The sequence below is a fragment of the Polypterus senegalus genome, chromosome 9 (assembly GCF_016835505.1).
Source record: "Polypterus senegalus isolate Bchr_013 chromosome 9, ASM1683550v1, whole genome shotgun sequence".
Classification (NCBI taxonomy): domain Eukaryota; kingdom Metazoa; phylum Chordata; class Cladistia; order Polypteriformes; family Polypteridae; genus Polypterus; species Polypterus senegalus.
In genome coordinates, this window is record NC_053162.1 from 58,462,572 (window position 1) to 58,489,332 (window position 26,761).

Below are 26,761 nucleotides of genomic sequence, written 5' to 3' on the forward strand. Positions count from 1 at the left end.
TGAGGAATGTCAATGGCTGATTTCTATTCTTTATCTAAAATCCGACTTAAAAATTCCTTTCTCATTGCTGCCTCAAGTCATCTAAGAGGAAACTTTTTTTTGAAAAAGAGTATTTGATCCAAGTAATACTGCTCATATCTTCATTATTATAAGACAGTACAGTTTCAATCACTTTTTTAAAATAATATAAGGAACGATTGGCAAGTAACATGCATATAATACAAGAAATAGGTTACTAGAACTAAATTTAATACATAGATGTTCAAAGAATGCACACATTTTATCAATGTAGGAATCTTTATGGGTCCCTAAGCCAAGAATTTTCCATATATTGAAAAATATGTAAATTATAAACAAGTACAAAAAACTTATTTCATGAATGGGCACAGTTGATGAAACATAAAGTGTCTACATATTTTCAGAGAGGAGGATAAAATACCAGATTCTTAAAACAGTACTTAGTGAGTACTTTCTGAGAAGGTTGGCATCCTTCAACATCTGCAGTAAGATGCTGCAGATGTTCTACCAGACGGTTGTGGCGAGTGCCCTCTTCTACACGGTGGTGTGCTGGGGTGGCAGCATAAAGATGAAAGACGCCTCACGCCTGGACAAACTTGTTAAGAAGGCAGGCTCTATTGTAGGATTAAAGTTGGACAGTTTAACATCTGGGGCAGAGCGACGGGCACTAAGCAAACTCCTGTCAATCATGAATAATCCACTGCATCCACTGAACAGTGTCATCTCCAGGCAGAGGAGCAGCTTCAGTGACAGACTTTTGTATCTGTCTTGCTCCACTGACAGACTGAGGAGATCGTTCCTCCCCCACACTATGCGACTCTTCAATTCCACCCGGGGGAGTAAATGCTAACATTAATTTTATTTAAATTTTTTTCATTTTATTACTATTTAATTTAATATTGTTTCTTTGTATCAGTATACTGCTGCTGGATTATGTGAATTTCCCCTTGGGATTAATAAAGTATCTATCTATCTATCTATCTATCTATCTAGTGGTAGTATGCATGCTGAGCAAATACAAGGTGTGCTTGTAACAGAATTTACTTTCCAAACCTAGTAAACCTGGTACAATTTAATTTCTTTTTCTTTTCTTCCAAATTCTTACAATATGTATATTCATGACCCAGTAGTCAAAATGGAAGTTTGGTAGTGCCTTGTAAATTAGATTGATCTATGTATTATACAGACTTTAATCCATGGCCACATTGCATTCCAAATAAACAGATTTACAATAGTAATACTTCATTAAGAAAAACAAAGCATTAATATATGTCAGAGGACATAAACAAACTGCGACTCTTGAAGCATTAGGGAAAGTGCTACACCATCAGAACTTCGGATTCACTTGTAGTTTGTCACTGGATGTATGGTATGAGAAAGAGGTTTTAGTTTTTTCAGCCAATGGAAAGCCTTTTATCAAAACATTACTTTTACCGATTAGTCAGATTGTATCCTCAAGATGCCTCCCAGATGCTGGGAGTGAAGATGTTTAGAGAGAGTATACAAATATTCTTGTGATAGAAAAACAAAATGAATACGTACAAAACTGATCGACTGAATGCAGCTAAAAAGTCAAAAATGTAAAATTCCTTTTATAAAATGTTTTTTTTTCAAGTAGCATTAGAAACAAGGTAGGAAAGGCAAAGGCAACTGTATTGCCATGACTATGACATTGTTGGAACTACCAAATCAAGGGTAAATGAAAGTTCTGAACACAATATAATATCAATCTCTTCAGGAGATAGAAACAGATTGGAGGAGGAGATGTGGAATTATAAATCAGAAGTAACATTCAGGATCATAGGATCAAATAAGAAATAAGTGTAAACATCAAGTTATTAGAGTTTGCTACAAATCATTAAAGAAGGGATAAGATGTGATAATCATGGGGTATTTAACTTACAAAAAAGACAAACATCAAACTTGTTTTTATTACTACACCAGTAAAAAAATAACTAAATTATAAAAGAAAAGTCTTTGAGATGCACAAGGAAAATCAACAGCAGAAAACAGAAAATGAACTAAATAAAAGGCTGTATATATTAATGATTTTGAGTATAAGTTCCTAGAAAAAATGTTTCAGTCCTGCTGGATGTCTTCCCAAAAGCAGTTATTTTGTACCATTGTTACCAAAATACTGTTTGTTTTGTTTAGTTTTTGATGGTTATTCATATCTTTCTGGGTGTTGAATATCCATTTCCTGAGAATCTGTTTGACTTCTGAATAGTGGTTATTTAGTTACTTTAGGCTGCTGAAACACACTTTAGTCTTTGCTTTTAGGTGCTCTTCATGCAGTAACAGTCTGTGTTTTTTTCCAGTTAGTGATGTCCTACAATGTCCATCTTGTGTGTTTGCCTCTATGACATCTGCTAATACTAATCAATATTTGTCTTATCCTACAGTCAAACTATGAAGTGTACATAATTATTATTATGGCCTTTAGTTTTACATTGTGATGAGTGAACAAAGGAAGCCCATATAGGTGGAATGGTGGCTCTGAGGCTAGGGACCTGCACAGGCAATCTAAAGGTTGCCGGTTCAAATCTTGTAAATGCTACAAGGTACTCTGCTCTATTCGGACCTTGAGCAATGCCCTTAACCTGCAATTGCTGAGCACTTTGAGTAGTGAGAAAGCGCTATATAAATTCAAAGAATTATTATATAAAAAGACAGTTTTGTAAGTGGATTTACTGCATCTTTCGTGAATGAATTGTCATTAATTTGGTTAGTAGAGAACTGTGAAAGCACCTACAAGCAGTCACATATTTTTACATTTATGTTTATTCATAACCCTTTCTTCACTTCATTTTCTTAGAAACCTTATATCAAAATACAGTACATAAAAGCCATTAACGATACACTAAAATCAGGATTTCACCATAAATACTTTTACAAAATTATTGTTAATAACATTTATTATTACAGCTTGATTAACCTACTTTATTAATTTTTACGTATTCATTATACATCACAATATACAGAATTATCTAAATCATTATCCAGTCTCCAGGTTGGGATCTTACATCATTTATTAAATTAAAAGGTGCCCCTTTTCAATTTTGATAACCTTTGTCTAGAAAAAAGGCATATGTGATACTGTGTGTATGAAGAAAATATATTAATTATTAAAATTTTAATTTAATAGTGACTTTCGATCAAATAATGTATAAAACTTCATCCAAACCTCAAAATTAAAGTCAAATAACTTCATATTAAGATTTTAAAAAGAACAAAAGGGAAGCTAAATTCAATCAGACAGGTATCTAGCAAGCCTGCATGTACATAAAAACATCAATAACTGTTGTATAAATGAGCCAGTGTTTCAGTTTTAATTATTGTTTGACTGTAAAAAGTCCTACACACCTTAAATTGCCATATTGATTAGATGGTAACATCTTGTTCTTTTGACTATATCTAATTATATGCATTTTGCTAGATAACCTAAAATTTACTAGTCAAAGTGACAGACTCCCAGTGCTATAATCAAAGTAACTAACAGACTCCTTTTCATTCTGAGCACCACAGTCTATTATTCATGTGCAGTAACAAATAATGGATTATATCATACATTTTGTAAAAATATTCAAAATACTATGTTATTTTCCTCAGAACTAGAAAAAAGTATTTCAGCATGCAGTATTTATTGGAAAAGCTGCAAAACTTGACATTTAGCAAGTTCCACAACACAATGGTTCTCTCAGCATTATGTTGTTTTAATTATAATTGAAATTTTATGAACTGAGTGGTTTCATGAAATAAAACAGTAACATGCTTAAATAAAATCTTTAAATTACTATAAAGGAATGTTTATAATAAAAAAAACATTCAAAATAGCATTGTAATCTGCTTGCAGGTAGAACAGAGGGTGGAGTCAGTCCACACAGTGTGGCAAAGACAAGTTTCCTGTTTAAAAAAATGCTTATCTATACTGCTCTGCGAGAGAGAGAGAGAGAGAGAGAGAGAGAGAGAGAGAGAGACCTCAGAGGTGAGCCTAAGCAGTCTGCTTCACTGTGAATTTAAATGCGAGACAACACTTCCGTTTCTTCTTAAAAATTTTGTTTCTATAAATTCTCAGCAGATTCTAGCTGCAGCCTCTCTTTCCAGACATACTCATTGTCAGAACTGGTATTGGTGTTACTGCTTGAAGTGGACTTGATGTCAAAGTCGACATATTCACAAATTATTATTCACCAATTATTATTATAATCCATAACCTAGGCTAACCTTTGTCTAAAATGTACATCACTTTACAGGCAATCTGTTTATTATTGCCCTTACTACTTAATTGATTTCTTCTGTACTTGAAATATTTAAGTCCAGCTTATATTTTTTGTTTACACATTTGCCAGTCTTTTAAGAAAGTATATCTATTTTCATTAATTTATTTTAAATTCAAATCAATAAAATCAATTTATCCCCCTATTGATTCTGGACTCAGTCTACTTAAATAATTATGATTTAGTATATTACAGTGGGATGCAAAAGTTTGGGCAACCTTGTTAATAGTCATTATTTTCCTGTATAAATCGTTGGTTGATAACTTCATTTCACTTCTCAAATATCACTGTGTGTGTCTCCTATATGATATATTTAACTTATCGTAACATCCAACGATTTATACAGGAAAATAATGACTATTAACAAGGTTGCCCAAACTTTTGCATCCCACTGTATTTATCACTTAAGAGCTCTGATGCTACAAGAAATATGAAATGTTACAGTGCACATAAAACTAAGGGAACACTTAATCATCACAGTCTAACACCAAATTAAATAACCTTCAGGGATATCAATCTGTCCTTTTACGAAGCATAAGTGATTGTGAATCAAATTCACCTGCTTTGGTGCAAATGAATGTGACAACAGGTACATTGGAGAGGCAACAGCAAGACATCCTCCAAAATGGAATTACAGGTGTTGGCCAAAGACAATTGCTGTGTCCTTACCCTTCCTGTCTGATTCTTCATTAGTTGTGTATTTTGCTATTTTCCTTTGTCATTACTGGTAGCATGAGGTGGTACCTTCAGGCAATTCAGGTTGAACAGGTAGTCCTCCAGGATGACACATCCATTTGTGCTGTCACAAGAAGGTTTGCTATGTCTCCTAGCATAGTCTCAAGAGCATTGATGAGACGCTAACTGAACTGATTGCAATCCCTGAAGCTTAATTGACTTGGTGTTAGACTGTGATGATTAAGTTTTCCCTTTATCTTTGAACAGTATGTATAGTATGCCAGACTCACAGGCACTGTTCTAGATAATCATGTACCTGCCTTCTTTATTCATTTATGTATTCAGTTAAACAGTATTTCAGTCAGAGCTACAAAGGAGCCAATGATACATCTTAGCAGCAAGGAGGTTGAAAGCTCTAGTTAACTGCTAACATTTCTTCGGAACATGGAAGAAAATGGGACCACCTAGAGAAAACACAGATAAGCAAAAATAATATGCAACTTAACTTGACATCCGGATAATGTAAAGTAGAGATGTTACAAACTAGATTTGTCATACTTTTATTTTCTTTTTGGTCTTGCAGTTTTGATAAATATATTACAATCTTACCATGTCTTGCAGTTTAAAATAAATAAGCAAACATGCACACATTTGAATAACATTCAGCAATTTTCGAAGGATTAGTTAACTATTCAGACGTTGGGGCAATTTAAATTTTCAAGTGACTTCATTAAACAGTTGTAACATTTTTATATTCATTTTTTGTAATGCTGATTCATATACAAAAATAACAGTGATAATAAAATGCAATTACATGTTAGTAAGGTATCATTTTTAATAGCACTTTGTAATATCATGTACTTTAAAATGGAGTCCAAGTAAGACTGTGGGGGTTAAAGTATATTTCATAGACAGCAGATTTCAATTTTAGTGATGAAAAAATTGTTTCAATTGAGGTGCTGTTGTTAGTTGTTGGTTGTGTAGCACCAATTGTTGTTTTCAGCTCATGGTTCAAAGAATTACCTGATTTAAGATTTAAGCATCAACCTTAAATTGTTACCTTGATCTATAGTAGGTCATTGTGGTGTCCTACCAGTAAATTATAGTGTCGGAGAATTATTGAATTATTATAATGTGCAGATATGCCATGAGCCTGTTTTTGTTGTAAGAGAAATTTTGAGTACAGCTTTATTCACTCTATGCATATCATGACACTAGGCTATGTCTACAAATCTTGTTTAATCGTTTATATATTTCTATATAAGTTAAGTTGCTTGCATTTCTTACTTTTATGGTCACAAACATATAACCTAGCTGCAACAATTTCATGGAACAGGGAGGAGTGAGATACTGTGACAGATATTCATGCAAGATTCTGGGCAGGTGTTTCACTGTTTTTTTAGTGTGGCCATTGAACAAGTAAACAACAAAAATACACAAAATATGCAAGTTAACCCAATTTCTTTCAAAGAAATGTTGAATCAGTTTTGTAAAACTTGACTTGTTTGTGTGGAAGGTTATTTGCTTCTAATAAATAAAATAAAATGTTAAAAAAAAAAAAAAAAGAGAGAGAAGATACAGGTTGGCGGGCCGGCATCCCAGTCAGAATGCCTTGATAATGGAAGGGTGGAAAGAGTTAGCCTCCCTGGGCCATGTGTTCCCCTAGCACAATAGGTGGCAACAATTCTCTTGTGGGTCTTCTGTGTGCAGAACCACAGGGTTGCATGGAAGTTGTAGTTAAAATCATTTGATTTTCATGCAAATGTTGATATTATCTTTGCAGATAATTTCATTTAATTTTGGCAATCCCATGTCCTTAAATATGATTAAGTTGGTGTAAGAATTTTATGCTATGTTTTATTTTGCATTAGAAACAAACATTTCTCTAGAATATTACACCATGACATCTGATTTATTTTTATTTTTATTAGTAGTGCTTTCTTTCTATAAGGTAATTTTGGATGTAATCATTTTAACCTTTGTTATATGCTATGATTGTATTTTCACTTACATAATAATGAAAACATGCAGTATTTTAAAAAAGAGTATAAAATAGAAATAAGATTTCAAGAAAAATATATGTTGTATTTATATGAATTTCTTTCAGTTGTTACTGCATTTATTTAAACATTTGTTTAACTGCTGTCCCGTTATTTACAGTCTTGTTCACCACAATAACACTGCACTACCCAGCTAAAAAGCTATATCCAGGATATTTAAGTTTCACTTATACTTTAACATTTTCACTTTATTACTTTTAGTAACTATGCCTAATATTTTATTTCTTAACCTTGATCCTGATTTGGAAACTGCTTATTGATCTTTCAGGACATTAAATCCAATCTCGTAGTACCCCTTTTATCTTGCACTGTCATGACTATAGAGTATCTCCACTGTATGGTTACAACATTCATGTATGTTTGTAGCAACAAAAGAAGTATCCATGGACCTTAGGTGAACTTACAATCCCTTTCTTAATTTCATACCAATTAGAAAAGTTAGTCACATGCTTTATATGATCATTTATAGAGGCAAAGAAAAAATGTAACTACCTTTAGCAAAAGGGATACCATTAATTGCATAATAATGATACTTTTGAAAATGCATGTTTAAATGCAGTAATATTTTGTCCTAAAGGAAAAATGGCTTTAACATAATCAATTATAAAGGATATCTCTTTTTAAATACCCCAGTGCTTTACTATTGCTAATAAAACTCGAAAAATATAGGAATCTTCATGGTTTTAATGTGTGTCCTTTGGTTTAAGATCAATTTACTGAATAAGTTATGGGTGGTATGCTTCAGAGAGAATTAAAAGTTTTGTAAGATATAATGCAGATACAAGTGAAGTATAAGTAATAAGTACAAAAAGTACAGAATTCACATCGTTGTTCCATACATTACTTTATATTAATGCAGAGCATGCTTCACAGCATGTGCAGTATAAGCAGGAGTATTGTGAGAAAGCAATCTGGGTTATTTGGCAGGTTTCCTCATCACCTTTCCCTGGTTGACTGTGTAGGACAAAGTGTGAATTGTCCATTCTGCTACGTTTTTGTGGTACACCAGACCTGTTAAGAAAGCAAATTTAACAGGGATGCAGTCATCCAGCTACACAAAACATCCATGTGCATTCCAAACTAAGTCACTGAACTCCAGCTTGTACCAAGATCTGCCTGGACGTCCTCTGATAACATAGTGTAAATCAGAGTTGCACTGACAACTCTCCAGAAAGCATGAAATTAACTCAAGCAAGGACAAAGACCTATAATTCAAGGAATGATAACTAAGATGGACAGAAGAACCCAATTATTGAAAAACACTGGTTTTGTAAAAGACAGTGACTTTAATCCAATCAGAAGAAGGTTCCACTTTCCTTTAAAACTCTCAAGCAGAAGAGTAAGTAGAAGAAGAATCTCTCTCTCTCTCTCTCTCTTGCTCTCTCTCTCTCTTTCTCTCTCTCTCTCCCTCCCTCCCTCTCTCTAATCTTTGGGATATTCGCTGGGCAATCACTGAACTCCGTGGGGATTCTCTCAGGGCACCCATACTAGGATTTCTCAGGGAGGGAGAATTCTCCGAAATGATTGAAAACATCTGAATCCTAATCTCAAACTATAATCTATAATCTATGAGCCTCTTGCTTAGAGAACTGAAGCAAACAAGCTTTTTCTCTTTGTGAGCCTGGGAGCTGAGATCCAGCCTGCTAAGCTAATTACTAAGTCCAGCCATTACTTCAAGAAGGGAACTTCAGCATCTAAAATCTTAGGTCAGAATGAGTGTTAACATTTACTTGTGAAGTGGTAAAAGACAGCAGAAGACAACATGAGGAAGCAGCAGCACAGCACTGACAAGGATCATGCAGGAAAGAGAAAGAGTGCGCTCAAACACATGAAGACTCTTGCACTTGAACCCGGCATAACAACAAAGCAACAACTCCACACAACATCGGACATCATCCATAAAGACTTGGTATCGTAAATCTATTTACCTAAGCCAAGATAAAATATAATAGAACTCTTATATATTTGTCTATCAGTAATACCCATGTCAATTACATAAGTGGAAAAGGTTTTGCCAGTTGGTACCAATAATGCTTTCTTTTACATATCTGAAGGAGCTGCTTCTCATTGTCCAGTAATTTAATTACGTACATGTTACTTCTTTAAAACAAATCATAAAAGCCATTTTACTTAGAATAACATGCATAAAATTTGCTTAGCAAATTTATATTCATCCTTACATGACACCAAATAATTACTGCAGTGTTACCCGGCTTTGCCTTGCCTGTGTTTCTGATAGGTATTCACTGACAGGGTGCAGTTCATGGGCTATGGCTTTATTTTTTTCTTTATGTTAACCTGACATTCTCTCAGGACATTCCAAAGAAAACAACTACATATATTGTTTAACTGTAAAACCTGACAATACAACTACATTGTTGGCTGGCATAGATTTACAATATATGAAACAATTTTTGTATAAGAAACTTCATCATCTGAAGTTTGATGAGGATGGTTGAAGACACATAGATTCCCCCACTTAGCTGAGAGCAGGTGACAGGAACATCCATGGTATATACAGTGGTTTGCATTGCTGTTATTTAGGAGTTGCCAGCAAACCATGCACTGCAACTCCTCTCGATAATATCCTGAGTGCCCTGCGAGATTAAGCAGCTCCTTCTGGGAACACTGGTAACAACAATACAACCCCCAGCAACCTTCAGAGGCTTTTCACAGAAGGTCTCCCACATCACATTAGGATCGTCAGTCATGAAATCACAATGTACTCTTATTTCTGTGCTCTGATAGTGAACAAGTCCAGGCTGAAACTTTTTAAGGTTGTATTTATTAAGTAGAAACTGAAAGTGCAATACACATTTTTCAAGTGCTTAAAAATATACATTATATGTATATTTTTTACTAATTAACATTTTAGGACTAGATCTGATTTCTTCAAAGATAGTTTGACACTTTTAGTGCATGTCACTAGAAATTAATGATATTAAGAAGTGATGATATGCATACTTTAAATTTTTCACTAACCTTATATTGGGCTAAGAGACAGACGGTTGTTTTCAGAAGTCAGGTTTACAGTTTTCAGGTCTCATAGCAGGTGAAACTCATAGCTGGAAAAGGCAGAATTAGACTCAACAACAATAGATTTTGGAGATAACTATGAAATCTGAAGTCTTATTATAATGTGTTCATAACAATTACTTATGAACACTCTGAAATCATTTCAGTTTTATTTGTCTGATGCTTCCTGACTCACCAGTACAAGAAAATCCCCACATATATTTAGCAAGAAGGTTATTAGTGCCAATGTAATTTGTGAAATTTATTTTAAAGATTTGTAATTCAGTTGAGAGAGAGAGACTGCCAGGAAGGTGGACAAATGACAGCTATAAGTCAGGTTAGGAAGATGGGCAGCAAGGAGGTTATTTTAAAAGGTGCTGATGTTTGCTTGACCAATATGGTTAAAAACCCAGAGTCTGTGGTAAAGGAAAAAGGTATTAATAACCAGCCAGTTCTTTTGGTAGCTGCCCATAGCTGACATGAATTCTATTAACGTGTAATTATGTGAGTGTTTATAATGACAAAGATCCAGCATGAAGTCAGAAGTGTCTCACTATGCCGCCGAAATTCCTCACTTTACTAGGATGTCCATTTGCTTCTCTCTGGCCTGAATATGCATGTATACAGGATTATGCATTATATTCTGGGAATTAATGTTTATCTCTTTTTGTACCATGTTTCTCTCTTGTAATTATTTTCCACTATGGGTACAAAAGGGATGGTATTGGTTCTAGTCAGTTCTTCATTGAGAAACACATCCCAGGGGAGAAAGAGCACCCCCTGCTGGATACAATATAATATTTAATTTGACTTTTCTTGATGTCTAGTTATGATAGACATCAATCTTTTTGGCCCTGTAGATAAAAAAAATGTTTTTAGGCCATGTTTGGACCATATTTTGTGCAGGAAATTACAGCCTTATGATGAAGAGTAAATGAATAGGTGTCTTTAGCAAAAATGATTTGAAGGACTTGAAGTTGTGCATGCCATATCAACTGACCCCAGGGCTTCACCCCCAAATGGGATACAAGGAACCAAAGTTACTCCTTTTTACAAAACTTTGAAAAAAATGGAGATCAGTAATCTAGGTATGTGGAGTGTCATTTTGTACTATTTCAGGATTGGTGATAACAAATACAATAATATATTTTTGATATTTGATTCTTTAACAGTGGTCTTAGCCCTCTAAGGGCTCATTTATACTTCATGCTCAGAACGCGTACGCATCCGCATCATGGCTGCCACGCGTTCCCAGCGTTCATTTCACGCGTCCTCTGAGCAGGTCCTCAGAAATTAACGCGACGCGTGCACAAGTGGCAGTACCAGCAAAAGTCGGGGGGCGCAGTGTGCTAAAAGTCGGACGTGACGTCAGAGTCTCTGTTTACTATCTACATGTGACAGCAAGCCTCTATTGAGATCCTTCGGGGATCGATGTGCGCACTTTGCTGTTTGATGAATAGCTCAAATACAGCGCTATACATTATGTAGCCGATGTGAAGTTGCAAAAAAATAGACGGCACAAAAGATGGTATGTGAGACTTTTAAAATGTATCGTGTCATTTATATGTCTTTTTTATTTTTTTATTTTTGCAACTTAACAACAGCAACATAATGTATAGCGTTATATTTGAGCCACTGAGAAAAAATTAAGGACACGGTGAAAACGTGTATTTTGTGATTACAGTGGAAATTTCGGCTTTAATCTCGAAATGTCCACTTTAAACTCGTAGTTTACTTTATCATTAAAGCAGACGGTCGTAAGCGTCATCCCAGTTTTTAATCGCTACGAGCTTCTTGGACCTGAGAGCAGGTAAAGTAAAACAATAAAAATAGATGGCACAAAAGATGGTATGTGAGACTTTTAAAATCTATCGTGTCATTACGATCGGGAATATGCGACGCTTGAATATAAAAGCACCATGAATGCATCTGTATGTCGGCATTTTACTTTAGCAGCGGAAAGCAGCAATAGATCGCCAAACAGAACAAATTAAATGTATGATATTCCAACTCTCTGCACATTTAGAATCTTTAGATTTATACTTGATATCACTTTCATGATGAAATTCATTAAAATGTGTATGTTACATTTTACATATAATTTTGTTTAAATAATGAATACTGTTAATAAATACACACATGGGGGAATAATTACACACATGGGGGTGTCACGGTGGCGGAGCGATAGCACTGCTGTCTCGCAGGGAGTTATGTTGCTGGTATTTCCTGCTTGTATTCCAAAATGTGTTCTGGTTTCCTTCCAAAGATATGCAGATTTGGGGATTTGGTGCCGCTAAAATGACGCTAGTGTATGTGTGTGCTTGTATTCACCTTGCGATGAGCTGAGGCCTCGTCAAGGGACTGTTTCTCACTCGTGCCCAATGCTTCCTAGAATGGACACATACATCCCTGGATTTATGGATTTAATCAATAAACATCCTTTTCAGAGATATTGTGGTAAGGTGTTATCGGAATTTAGTAGGTGTTTTAGGCAATTCACAACACAGAGAAGCCGAACATGTTCTCACCACGATAATATCTCACACTGCCACCTGGTGGATTCCTCCAGATTTACGTAAAGTACGCGCGCATGTATAAACACTACAACGCTTGCGTAGCAGGAGCGTCCGCTGCAGCATGCGTCGCGTCGCGTGAAGTTAACTCCGGCCTTAGAGCCTTGCTCAGAATGTTAAAAATGACAGATTTCAAACATAAGCATGTGGGATATTGCTTTAGACTATTTAAAGGTCATTGAATATGAATATGATGTTATTTTTGATTTTTGATCCCTTAGTAAGGATCCAGTCCTCTGTGGACCCATGTGAGAGGGTGAAAATGTTACATTTCTATTACAATTAAGAATATTAGACTTTATAGCAATCATTTTAATATTTCAAGTACTTTATGCAACTGTCCATGTTTATTATGTGCTTCTACTTCATGAAGAACTGTAAATTATTACACTTCTTATGAATTGCCTGAAATAGAGTATGGTAATTCAGCCATCTTTCTTATGATAATGAATACATAATGATAGCAATAATGTCACTTGACAATTCATATTTTGCTAGTCATCAAATTACTACTGTTTTTACTGGTACTCAAGGTTTGTCTATTAATCTGAAACATTATTCTGAGCACTGTCAATCCATGATGCTTGGAAAACCTGTAATTTAGCTGCTCTCTATCTGCAAGTTAGTTTTTTATATTCTAAAGTAAGATCACATGTGCTGTCATTAAACTGTGGTGAGTTTTTTATACTCTAAGTAACCAGTTAATTAGACAAACATTGATAGAAAGCAAATTTAGTTTAAATATTTTTATTAATATACAATTAAATATAATTACAATATGGTGAAACATTTATTAAAAAAATAAATTTTGCACAACCAAAGTGTATGTAACAATCTCAAACCTAATTAGTTCAATTTAGGGTTGAATGACATTAGTAAATTAAACAATAATAGTATTCTGGTTTATACAGATTGAGAACTTGCCCATGTCACTGTCAGTATTTTCCATACTTTCTGCAAAGCAGTGAATGTTCTGGTTGAGCTCTACTCTGAATAGCTTATTCGATCCCATTTCACAGATGATCTGTTGACTGCAGGTCACATTGCATTAAGCTGTATTCATTGACACATTTCTGTAATCGTTCCAGGATTTTTCTGTACTTGTGGTCTTAAAGCATTTTTCTGCTGAAAAGACATGTTTGCAAATGAACTCCTAGTATTGCAAAAAGGGATGCACATACCTCATCTCATACCATGAGACCCAATGTGTACAATAATTTTGTTTCCTAACCTTTGTTTCCTAGCCAGTGAGCTGTTAGCATCATTCCCTTGCTAGTATAGTTACATTTCTTTTTTTTCTGCTGATACAAATGACCCACCATTATACTCAGCTGTTAATGATAATTTTATCATTATCAGCCTTTGTCAGCCATTAACAGTAAAGGATGAATTACAGAAGGAGTTAAAGTGACAGGAGAGTGCAGAGCGTTTCTAAAGGAAATAAGAAAGGTGGATCCTAGCTGTTGATTAACAAAATATTTTCCAGTGAAGATATGACAGCACAGATGGAAACTAGTTAAGGGTATTACTTAAAAGTTTAAAAATATCTTACCTGTAGCAACTGTATATAAACAAGTTAACGAGTTTATTGTGTCTCACGAATGAGACATACTCAGATAAAGATTTGGGGCAGCCACCCGTATAATCTCGTATCCTGGCTGCAAAGTCGTTCTTTTATAGAAATACACAGTACTGAAGTGCATACAAATGAGTCCAAAACAATTCATTGGATCACACCCGGATATGACATCAGAAGGGCCGGAGCTGGTAAGGTCTATTTCCATTGGCTCGGTCCCGGAAGTGACGTCGAGAGAGCCAGGTGGAATCTCCCGGGAATGGTCTACAGGAAAGGGAGAAAAAGAGTCAGTGCACTCTGCCACATCCCGGCATGCATCAGAACTGCTTTCACTCAAGCCCTTTAGCTGCCTCCCAAGCGCACGTGTGTGACAAAGCCCCCCCCTTAGCCCAGACCCGTCAAGTCGGGCGACCCTAACCGAGAGATCGTGAACACGAGAAAGAGCATCAGCGTTTGCATGAAGAGCGCCTCGGTGATGAACGAGCGAAAACTTATATGGCTGTAGGTCAAGAAACCACCGGGTGACCCGCGGATTCGACTCCTTGTGAAGGGCCATCCACTGTAGCGGTGCATGGTCCGTGACAAAGGTGAATTCACGGCCCAACAGGTAGTACCTAAGCTGAGTAATCGCCCATTTAATCTCCAAAGCCTCCCTTTCCACCGCTGCATACCTGGTCTCCCGGTCCAACAGTTTCCTGCTCAGGAACATGATGGGGTGTTCCACACCATCGACACTTTGGCTCAGCATGGCGCCCAAGCCTGTGTCCGAAGCGTCCGTCTGGAGGATGAAAGGCAAAGAAAAGTTAGGTGCCATCAAAACAGGTGCAGACGTAAGGGCCTGCTTTAAGTCACCAAATGCAGTGCCTGTCTTCTCAGTCCATACCACAATGTTCGGGGCCCTCTTCTTTGTTAAATCAGTCAAGGCGCCGCTCCCGAAAACCGGGTACAAACCGGCGGTAGTACCCGCTAACCGAAAGGCTTGGACCTGCCGCTTGGTTGTGGACGGGCCATTTCAGAATGGCATCAATTTTGGGGCACTGTGGCCTTACGGTACCCCGACCCACCAGGTAGCCTAAATATTTGGCCTCGCTTAATCCAAAGAAGCATTTCTTGGGATTAATCCGGAGCCCGGCCTCACCAAGTGTCCGTAATACCGCTTGGACATGCTGTAGGTGTTCCTTCCATGTGCTGGAATAGATGACCACGTCATCCAGGTAGGCAGCACTGTATGAGTTATGAGGCCGAAGCACTTTGTCCACCAGGCGCTGAAGGTTGCTGGAGCCCCGTGTAACCCAAATGGAAGGACACGATACTGCCAGTGTCCACTAGGGTTACTAAACACGTTTTTCTTTCGCGGAGTCCGTTAAAGGAACCTGCCAGTACCCTTTTGTCATGTCAAGTGTGGTCAGATATTGAGCCTGTCCAAGCCTCTCGAGGAGGTCGTCCACTCGTGGCATTGGATAGGCATCAAATTGGGAGACTTGATTACGCCGACGGAAAGTCATTGCAGAACCTCCAACTTCCGTCAGGCTTACCAACGAGCACAATGGGGCTGGACTAGGGACTATAACTTTCCTCAATCACACCTTGTTCCAGCATGCACTTGATCTCAAGCTCCACTTCAGCCCTTTTTGCCTCGGGAAGACGATACAGGCGTTCTCGGACAACAACCCCGGGCTCTGTCACAATGTTGTGCTCAATCAGAGAGGTCCTTCCGGGTTTCACTGACTACCTCCTCGAGCGGCCCGGATAACTGTTTCCAGCTCCTGCCGTTGTCTGGGACTTAAGTTCATACTGAAGTTAAGGCTGTGTGTGTGAGCGAAGAGTGAGCGGGGCTGGCCGGAGGAGGGATGGGGTCCCTGTCCTTCCACGGTTTCAGCAGGTTCACATGATAAACCCGCTCCTTTGGCCGACGCGATTGGGTTGACTCACCAAATAGTCGCCCAGTCCCTTCCTCTCCTTAACCGTAGGGGCCTGCCAGTGGGCAAGCAACTTAGAGTGGGAGGTAGGCACTAGGACCATGACCCGATCTCTCAGGTGGAACTCCTGAAGAGACGTGCCGCGGTTGTAGTAACGGGCCTGTGCTGCTTGAGCCTCTTCCATGTGACTTTTAAGGACAGGCGAATCTTTCCAAATCTATCGCATAACTGCGATATACTCTAATATGTTTGTAGAGGGAAGAGCCTCTTCTTCCCAGCCTTCTTTCAAAATATCTAATATGCCCGAGGTTGTCGCCCAGTACAGTAGTTCAAAGGGGAGAACCCGTGGAGGCTTGTGGGACTTCCGATAGGCAAAAAGGACAAGGGGAAGGAGCTGATCCCAGTTCCTTCCATCCTTGCTGACCACCTTACGCAGCATTTGTTTGAGAGTCTGATTAAACCTCTCCACTAATCCGTCGGTTTGAGGATGATACACGAGGTCTTTAAATGCTTTATTTTCAGTAATCTTGGCAGTCTCCTTGAATGTCTCCGAGGTGAAAGGTGTCCTCTGGTCCGTCAAGAGTTCTTTGGGGATACCCACGTGTGCAAAGACGCCTAGTAATTCCCGTGTGATGGCTTTAGAGGTAACTGAGCGCAACGGAACAGCTTCGGTGTATTTTGTAGCATAATCCACGAGGACTAAAATGTACTTGTGTCCTCGGGCTGAGGGCTCTAGGGGTCCGACCAAATTGACCCCAATTCTGTGGAAGGGAATGTCAATTAAGGGTATAGGAATGAGAGGAGCACGGCCCCTTCTAGGAATTTGTCATAGTTGACACTCCAGGCAGGAAGCGCAAAAGCGATGAACCTCCTCATTGATCCCTGGCTAGTAGAAACGGAGCTTGATCCGCTCCAGAGTTTTCTCGGTGCCCAAGTGGCCATCTAGGAGGTGGGCATGTGCTAGCTCGCAGACCTGCCGCCGGAAGGTATGGGGAATTATCAGCAGCTTTCTCTCCTGCCCATCATGCATTGCTACACAATAAAGAAGGTCGTCTAACACAAAGTGAGGACCCTGTGGCATTGACTGGTTTGTGCGCTGGCCGTTGACTAGGACCACTGCATTTTTTGCAAATTTCAGGGAGTCGTCACTCCACTGCTCCCTTTTAAAGGAGGCCTGCGTCTCTCTAAATTTGAACCGCAAAAGGGAGAGAGGGTCTGCACCGACCTCAATGGGCGTGGTTTCCTCCCGCTCTGCCGCGGCTTAGGTGGATGACGTGTCAGCACGCGACGGCCCAGGAGTTGCCACGTCACCAAGGACGGCCGCTTCGTCTCTCTCTGCCGGCTGATTACACGGCATGGAGGCAGCTTGAGACGGCTCATCTCCGTCCATGACTAGGCCCAAGTTAACCCTGGGAGTTGTAGGTGTCTCACCGCTTTTGATATTAGGCCAGTCCCGCCCTAGTATCATTGGGTGTGGAGGATCAGGAAGGATTGCCACGGTTACTTTCTGAACTGATCCTCCGTAGCTGATGACACAAGCGGCGGTCCTGTACCAGCGGGTTTCCCCGTGGACACAGGTTATACAGGCCTTAAATTTCAACCACTGTTGCGGTAGCACAAATCGGCGGACAACAATGGAAATGTTGCTGCCGGTATCAAACAGAGCAGAAGTTTTATACCCGTTAACGATCACCACGCCTGTGTGTGGAACCGCCAACGGGTTTGTCAGAGCACAATACCCCTCCTTCCCCTCCACCTGCATTCCACCTCATTTCCAAGCGGTTTGTGTGCCCGTGGCCTCGGGGACGTCGGCACAAGCTCTGGGTTGTACGGGGTGGGGCTAGGTTTTGGGACGTACTCCGGCCGAGTTCGGCCAAGGGATGGTTCAGCTCCCCCAGATTTTGAGGCCATCCTTTGTTTTTCTACGAGCTCTATGATCTCTGCCATGTTTTTGAATTGTCTACCCCAGACCGGCTGGGTGAAGCCCCAGGGTAGTGTGTCCAGAAGCAGGTAGCAAGCCACCTGCTCTATTATTTGAAAGGGCTTAAGTTCCTGTGGCCGTAGCCCTACCCTTTGCCCATAGGGACCAGGCTTGTTGTTGGGTCGGCCGCTCTGGGTCAAACCTCCAGTTTTTCAGGCTACTCACCTGCCAGTCTGGGGCACCCCTAGATGGAAATCGCGGCTCTGGCTTCACAGGGAGGCGGGCACTCTCCTCCGAGAGAGCAAAAACAGCCCTCTTCGCCTCCTCCTTCCGAAGCAGCCTCACAGAAGTCTGTGAGCCCCTCCCGAACACTCCCTGGCCTGTATAGGTTGCCTAGTTGAGCATGCCAGGAGCAGAGCATGTACCGGGCCACTCTGAAACATGGGACACCCTCCCCGCCTGGAAACTCGGCCCCGGTACGTTCTCACCTGGATGTGTTGCAGGTCCTGTCCTCTTCTCATCCAGGACTTCTCGATCCTGCCGACCACGCCAATCATTGGATCACACCCGGACGTGACATCAGAGGGGCCGGAGTTGGTAAGGTCTATTTCCATTGGCTCGGTCCCGGAAGTGACGTCGAGAGAGCCAGGTGGAATCTCCCGAGAATGGTCTACAGGAAAGGGCGAAAAAGAGTCAGTGCACTCTGCCACATCCCGGCATGCCTCAGAACTGCCTTCACTCAAGCCCTTTAGCTGCCTCCCATACGCACGTGTGTGACAATTGCAAAGTATCACTTTGGAGATGTTCAGATCTCAACTTGTCATTTCCTTGTACACATTATATAAATAGAAATTTACAATTTCTTTGGGCTGAATTTTTTTTGTTTGTACAGATGTTCTTGAACTTATGTTTAGATTTTGTATAAATGCATTATCTTTCATGTTTATTATAGCTCAACTTCTCAGTCTTTTTATCTAAATTAAGATTACCGGTTTCAAAGTTTTGACAGTCTCGCTACATGTTTGATTTTTGCTTTACTTTTTGAAAAGTGGTGTCACTTTTATGATAATTTTCCATTTAGATAACAATTTCAATTAAAGGCACCAGTTTTTTCTTGTGTATTTTATAACTTATAACTTCTTTAGAATTTAAAGTGAATTGCTGAAATATAATGGATGGCTTAAATGAAAATAATAAGCAACAGAAAAAAATCAAAGCCCCTGACAAACCACCAGAATCCATTAATTCAGTTGCACCACTTATGGCAAATTCACTTACCTAGCATTTTCAAAGGTTTAAAACATAATTGTCAGTTTGTTTACAGATACTTGCATGTTAAAGATGTTCAACAATATTTGGTAATTAAATATTTCAGAGAAGTTGCAAGGTATTGTCTTGTGGACTATTCCATGGTTTATACTGTATATTTATGTCAGGATTCTATTCATTATACTGACCCATATACATTTCTACCAAATGAAAAATATAATCATTCATGACCTTTTTTACTGAAGTCTATGAAGAGTAAACATATTTGTTCAGGACTAGCTTTTCAGTGGTTGCTATGGTAATAGTACTTTACATAATTTGTGTCTTTGATTCAGTACTACTTCCATAATCCTGTAACAGAATTACTTCTTTTGATTTTAATTTTATCTCTCTGTTATAATAAAAATCTTACGAGACTTTTTTCCTGCGAAGAGACGTGATCATTTGAAGAGAGACAGAGAGACACTTTCATGTCCCACGAGACAGACAAGTCACGTCATACTTACAACCTTTGGAAGCAAGTCCCGTGATACGCATGCAGAGCAGGTTAAATATAATGGAAGTAGGAAAATTTGAAAGTCTCAAAGAATTAGAGTAAAGATCACATTAGCGCAAACAAACAGAAAATATTACTCGGTGAAATAACAGAACAGTGAAAAGAGATCAAATAGGGTTTGAGGATGTCTGGGGGAGAAGAGAGACAAGGCAGTGAGACAAAAGGAGAGGTGCTGTACAGGCTTTTAAACGCTCAAAGCACCGCACAAAATGCAGATCGCATGGCAGCAGCAGCAAGCCAGCAGCTGATCGAGCAAAGAGGAGGTAAAAAAAAACAACTGTTACTTGTTTCCCATTGTATCACCGTTTAAAAGGGGTTTCAAAGGAGCGACCACATCTCCTTGGTGTGCATTCAGCCCCGCTCTTCACAATGACGCATAGCGCTGGCTGGGGAGAAGGGGTTGGTGAGCGAAGCAAGCAGGGGGCAAAGCCCCCTAGTAATTTTAAAAATAACTTATTCTTTTAAATAAGCTATCATTTCACCCACAGTGTTTTTGTGCACTGGTTACTGTCAAATACACTACCAGCTCATAATTACGTATGAAGTATGAAAAATATTTGTACTAAAATTTTTTGGTAAGAGGGACATGCACATGTGTGATAAATTAAGTTTTTTTTTAAAGAAGACACACAAGAAAACTTTTGCTGACATTTAAAATGAAGGTAGCTGGTTCTTGCACAAGGTTTCAGCCTCAACTCAGTGTGGCCAACATGGCTAAAAAAATATTTGTTATAACAATAGACAAGACATTCTCATACTACAAGAAATGATCAATTAAAATAGAATCTTAAAATAACAAAACAAGAACAGCACACTAATGAAATCCTCTTATTTTACACACTGATAGGAGTTTCTCTAATTTTCTGTATTTTTCCCATTGGTTTATATAGTATCTGCAATGTATTTATATTCAGACACCTCAAAAATTATACTTTACAAAAATTCAAGAATATTAGGTAAATTATTGGAATTAGATTGTCAATTTAAATGCACTTTAAAGTATATAGTATAAAAATAATCTGATATCTTTTTTTGTTTGTTTGTTTGTTTTTTAGATTTATCTGAGGTTTCTTGATTACCAAATGGAGCACTCCAATGAATGCAAAAAGAATTTTGTGGCTATATATGATGGCAGCAGCGCCATTGAAAATTTGAAGTCCAAGTTCTGCAGTACAGTGGCGAATGATATGATGTTGGAAACGGGGACTGGCGTAGTAAGAATGTGGGCTGATGAAACCAGCAGGCTTAGCCGTTTCAGAATGCTCTTCACCTCCTTTGTAGACCGTAAGCTACTCTACAATACTTTTTTCTACAATACTTCATTTAAAAGGGCTGGTTAGTCCAAAACAAAGTGATATATAATGTGCATCTGAAAAACTAAATTTTAACCTAATCTAAAACTTTTAAATCCTATATATGAATTTGCAGGGTTATTTCCAGTTTAGGGCTATATATATCTATCTAAGAAGTAGTAACAACTAAAAATGCAAAAAATTAAGTCTTGAAATATAAAAATGTCAATTCAAATTTAATACAGGAGAAAGTAGGGTGAGATGACACCTTTTATTGGCTAACTAAATAAATTACAAATGCAAGCTTTTGAGGCAGCTAAGGCCCCTTCATCAGGCAAAGTGTAACAAAGAAACTGAAAAAAACTCTTGCTTATATTGGGACAGCAAAGTGATTTTTTTTCTAAAGCATAAAGATTACTAGAGATAGTCTAGAGATGTTTTATAAAACAATTTCATATACTGGTGTTCATTATTTCACTTTAGGATATAATCAGAAATAAATAAATCCGTGACATCTTTTCACTAATACTTTTTGGCCTATGGCAGACCAAATTAACTCTCTCAGAGCCAATGTGAGAATTGAATAACTTTAAAAAGACAAGAGTGGAGTGTTGCTGCATATGGAAGGGTATTCGTGCCAAAATTAAATGCAGTCCAAATGTTAACTAGATTGAAATGTAATGCATGTATGTAGTGCATTTAATTTTGGCATGGTTTTGTTATGTCATAATTTAAAACATATCAACCAAATGATCGATTGTTTTTCCTTATGCCACATAATTTTTGTGTCAGTTTAAAGTGCAAAAGTTTCCCTTCAGGAATTAAAAAGTTTCCTCAGGAATCAAAATACAAAAGCGTATAATCTATAATCTGTAATCCATGAATGTGTAACTAAATTTAGGCCCATGAATGAAACAAAATCCAAATCTTTAACTACAATTATTTCTTGTCAAATGGATCACAGTATATCATTATTTATTTCCAAATGGATCACAGTAGACTGAACATCTCTGAATCTAGCTGAAGATACCGGGCTGAGAGACATTATTCAGCCAGGTCTGACAATTCTTAAAATATTACACATAGCCTTCACGTGAGAGGACTGTGTCATGTATCAAGGATTTATATGAAAGACACTAGTCTTTATAGACTGAGCAGCTAAGAAGTTGTGCAGCAGTCCCATTTACAGGGGTCACTGGACATCGCTAAACTGCCTTGGTTAAACGTTATTAATCAAGTAACATTTTGTGATTAATCATGATTTAAAAAAATTATTTTGATATCTTTCAAATGTATTTAAGATATCTGAAATGGAGCTGAGACTCTGTTTAAGAAATCGAAAATTAATTTGAGGTATCAAAATTATATATATCTCAAACATATGTTCAATATGAAGATATCTGAAATAATTTTTAAAAATATTTACATTACATGTCCACACCATTTTCAGATGTCTTCAATTAACTTCCTGTAGAATTCATAAAATCTCAAATTAATTTCAAGATATCTTAGAATGACAGGATATCACATTAAGAAAATAGCCAATTTTGCAGTAAGTCATTTTTGAGATATTTTGAAATTAATTTCAGATTATTAAATGCATTTTAAAATAATTTGAAATACACATTTTCAGAGAGCTGACAATTATTTTAAGAAATCTTAAATGCATTTTGAGATATTTCAAACTGTTAATTTTGCTTGCCATATAGACATTGTTTTGTACATGTGTAAAGTATTTTAAACAAATGAAAATATAACTGTTAAAATGTATGACTAAATTATTTTAATTGCCAGCATGCCATGATGTCTTTAGAATTTTTTTGTGACTTCTTTTCAAGTTCCAGACATATGTGTTAAAGGCATTCATTTTAAAGTACAAATTCTTTTATGATAATAACAATAAATGGAAATCTACAATAGCAGAAGCAGTTTAATGCAAGTAAAGACAATTACAATGTATGCCTCAATGTATGTCATTTTAAGTACATTTAACTAATGTGGAAGCCAGCCTCGGACACAGACAGGCAGACACCAATGGTTTAAAACACCACCACACGTTTAATTACAATTTATACACTAGTGCATACAACCCGGTGCCCCTGCACCACACACCCTCTAGTCTGGGCCTCTCACTAGTCCTCTCTTCACCACCTCCACTCCTCTCCTCCGAGCTTCATCCTCTTCCACCCGACTCCAGCTACTGAATAGAAGGAGGCGGCCCCTTTTAAGTCCACCCGGCCGTGCTCCAGGTGCCCCCTGACGAGCTTCTGGCGGTACTTCCTGGTTTGGCGGAAGTGCTGCACAAGCACCCAGAAGCACTCTGGGTGTCCCTGGTTTTCCTTCCACCAGCACCTCCGTGTGTGGCGGAAGTACTGATGTCTCAGGCGTTCAGGTGCAACCCTGGCGGAGACCAAGGGCCCCTATAGGGTTGAGCTTCCATGCTCCGTTTCCGTGGCCCCCTTACTAACCAGGGCAGCTGCCCTTTCGTGGTCTGGAGGAGGCATAGTCCCTCTCCTGGTCCTTCCAGGTGTCCCGGCTGGGTACCACCCCCAGCCGCTCACCACACTAAGTACACACTTTCAAAAATACAGAAGATTGTTCACAGTTTAGAATAGGTAAAAAATGCTAACAATCTCCTTGATTAATTTAAGAAGATAAATTTAACATTATCTATAAAAATTTTTTAAAATATTTAATTTAGTAAAATGTGTGACCAAATTATTTTAATTGGCACCATGCCAAAGTTTCAGAAATTTTATTGGTAATAAAGTGAATATTAAATGTGAGCTTAACAGGTATTGCTTGAACTGTATTATCTGTACTTTACCCATAAATTGTCTCAGACTGAAAATATGGTCTCAGGCACTTAAATATTCTGAGAGAGCTACCAATTTGAACGCACATTACGGAAAATAATTTATATCTATGGAAGATGAATTTAATCAAATTATATTATTAATAATATTAATTGATACAGTAATTTATAAGTAAACTGCATAATAATCATAATAAATAAATATGCATTTTTAATTTAAAATAGTTAAATAACTCATTATATAACATGAAATCATAAAATGTCTGTTTCATAGTGGCACCTTCAAAGTAAAGGGACAGGATTTTATTCAACTTTCATTTTAAAGTAGCACACTAGCTCCAAATTGTTAACTTTGTCTTTCATATTACTATCCTGCAATCCTGATGACCGGCTGTAAGGCAGTAGCCGGAAGTGTATAGTATGCCAATACGTTGTAGGACACATTCACAAACACTGGCCCAATTCAGAGTCACCAGTCAGCCTGATCTGCAAGTCTTTAAGATGTTTGAAGAAACAAGATTACAAGACAACCCACACAGATATATAAAAAACTCAGAGAAGTCCAAAGGGCTACGTACAGGAAAAACACATGGCAATACTACTACAAATACTAATGCAAAAGGAAATATACGATAGTTGAAACTGACCTACAGGATGCCATCTCTGAAATTGATTTATTGTTTTGTTCAAGTACAGAAACATTTAAAAAAGCAAAAAAAAGTTTGTAGTATTTGAAAAAATACAATATATACTATATTGTAAAAATTGTTGAATGTAAATCAAGCAGCATTATTCTTGGACTGTATAATGCACTAGTGAGACCATACCTGGAGGACTGTATACAATTCTGGTCATCATGCTACAAAAAATATAGCAGCGCCATAAGGCTGTGGAGACCAGGGCACTAAAGTGTATGCAAGGATTACAGACCCCTAGTCTTGGTCTCTATGCAGAGTAGGCTGCATTGAGACCAAATCCAGGACCAGTATTTTCTCAAATGCACAGACAAACTGATCCAGCATCATTCTTTTAACAAAATAGTAAATTACCTACTTAAGGTCAAAAATTTGAATTAAAAGAAAGTAAAACTTGAAAACGTATTCAGAATAGCATTTTTAGACATTTTATTTATTAGTTAACCAAAGGAGGGTGATGTACTAAGTGGTCTCATTTACCAAACTTCTTAGGTTAGTATGTGCAATTTATTTTCTAATGTTATGGAGTAAATGTCAATGTCATTTGTATTTTATTCTATTTTTGCATATATTTTAAGTCATCCAAGACAATAACAGACAAATTATTTGCAAAAAATTTAATGTACTCTGCACATGAGAGAAAATAGTAATCCAATGAACCTATAAGCTCCACACAGCAGCAGAGCTAGAGTTTGAACATGATTAGTTTGGATTTATTACACCATTTCACAAGAATTTCCAAATGAGCTTTTACCAAAAAACAATTTTCAGATCGAACACTGTGTGATGAATACTCTGTGCGTTTACATTGATCATTATTATATTTTCTTTTGTTTTGTTTAGATTTGTTAGATTATATTATGCTGGCCATGTGATCATTCATGCGGCAAAGTATTTTACTTAACAAATGAAGTGAAGAATAAAAAAAATCACAACCCTCTATCACTAACAATAAATAAATACATTTTAGAATTAAAATAAAAACAACTTTCTACGACTGGAAAACATTTATAAAGAAAAAGCATGTACTTTATGTTTACATGTACAGTATATATGTATTTCAAATGATGTTCTTAAAAGTCTTGATTTTAATAATATTGTATAAGTAAGTGTTTAATGCTATGTTTTTAATGGAATATGATGAAGGCATGATTATGATGGGTTTCTCATTGGTTATAATGATGATATTCTAAAGCTATGATATCTGGTTTCAAGATCGTAGGGGCTGTCTTAATTAAAGTGGTAGTGATGCTAAGCAGTACATTTAAATTAGAATGGCTTGCATCTCGTAATCTATGTGCGTGTTGTGCAATATACACACTAGAACGTTCTTTTGAGACCATTAATGACTTTATCTTTCTATTATAAAAAAAAGTCTTGGGAGGGAGACGAGGCATCATCTTCTTGGAAGACACTGACATCACGCAAGACAAGGCAGTGAAACAAAAAGACAGCTGCGTACAGGCTTTAAATGATCAATGCGCAGCGCAACGAGCAGAACATTGCATCTCCTTAGCGTGCATTCAGCCCGCCCCCCCCCTCCCCCCTTCACAACGCAAAGAGCGTTATACGTCCCACAAGAAAAAGATTTAACCACGCCCGGGGCCGGAAATAAAGGACAAAGAGTAGATGACAGAGTAGAATGAAGTAAAGAATTCAAAAATGTTGGTGCGGTACACATGCACAGCAGGTTAGAGATAATGGAAGTACGAAAATTCAAAAGTCTCAAAAAAAGGATAAGAAAGGTCACATTAGTGCAAACTAACAAAAATTATTACTCAGTGAAATAACGGAATAGAGAAAAGAGAAGGAATATATTATTCGGATTTAAACTTTAAGTCAGAGACTTGTAGATCGTCTAATTTGTGTTGCTAGCGAGAATCAAAAGACTCCAAAAACGTTATTGCGGTATGAAGTCCCGTAAGACAGAGACTTTTAACATGAGATTCTTTCAAGTCACGCCCTACTTAGAAATAGAGGTAAAATTCCGTTACAATGAACTCCCAGGGACCTAAAAAATATTTAATTGTAACGTAAATTTAGTTGTAATAAGATTCTGTATTTGTTACTATAGTGCTTTCTTTAACTTGCGTCCATGCG

The 26,761-nt window shown here is 37.6% G+C and overlaps 1 protein-coding gene across 5 annotated transcripts in view; it reads left to right on the forward strand.

Moving 5' to 3' along the window:
* LOC120535347 (neuropilin and tolloid-like protein 2) overlaps positions 1 to 26,761 on the forward strand; it is a 100,274-nt gene that overhangs the window by 41,543 nt on the left and 31,970 nt on the right. For all 5 annotated transcript variants that reach the window (XM_039763127.1, XM_039763125.1, XM_039763128.1 and 2 more), the window contains exon 7: positions 20,915 to 21,143. In XM_039763127.1, coding sequence (XP_039619061.1) covers positions 20,915 to 21,143 — 229 coding nt within the window. The remainder of the gene's footprint in view (positions 1 to 20,914; positions 21,144 to 26,761) is intronic.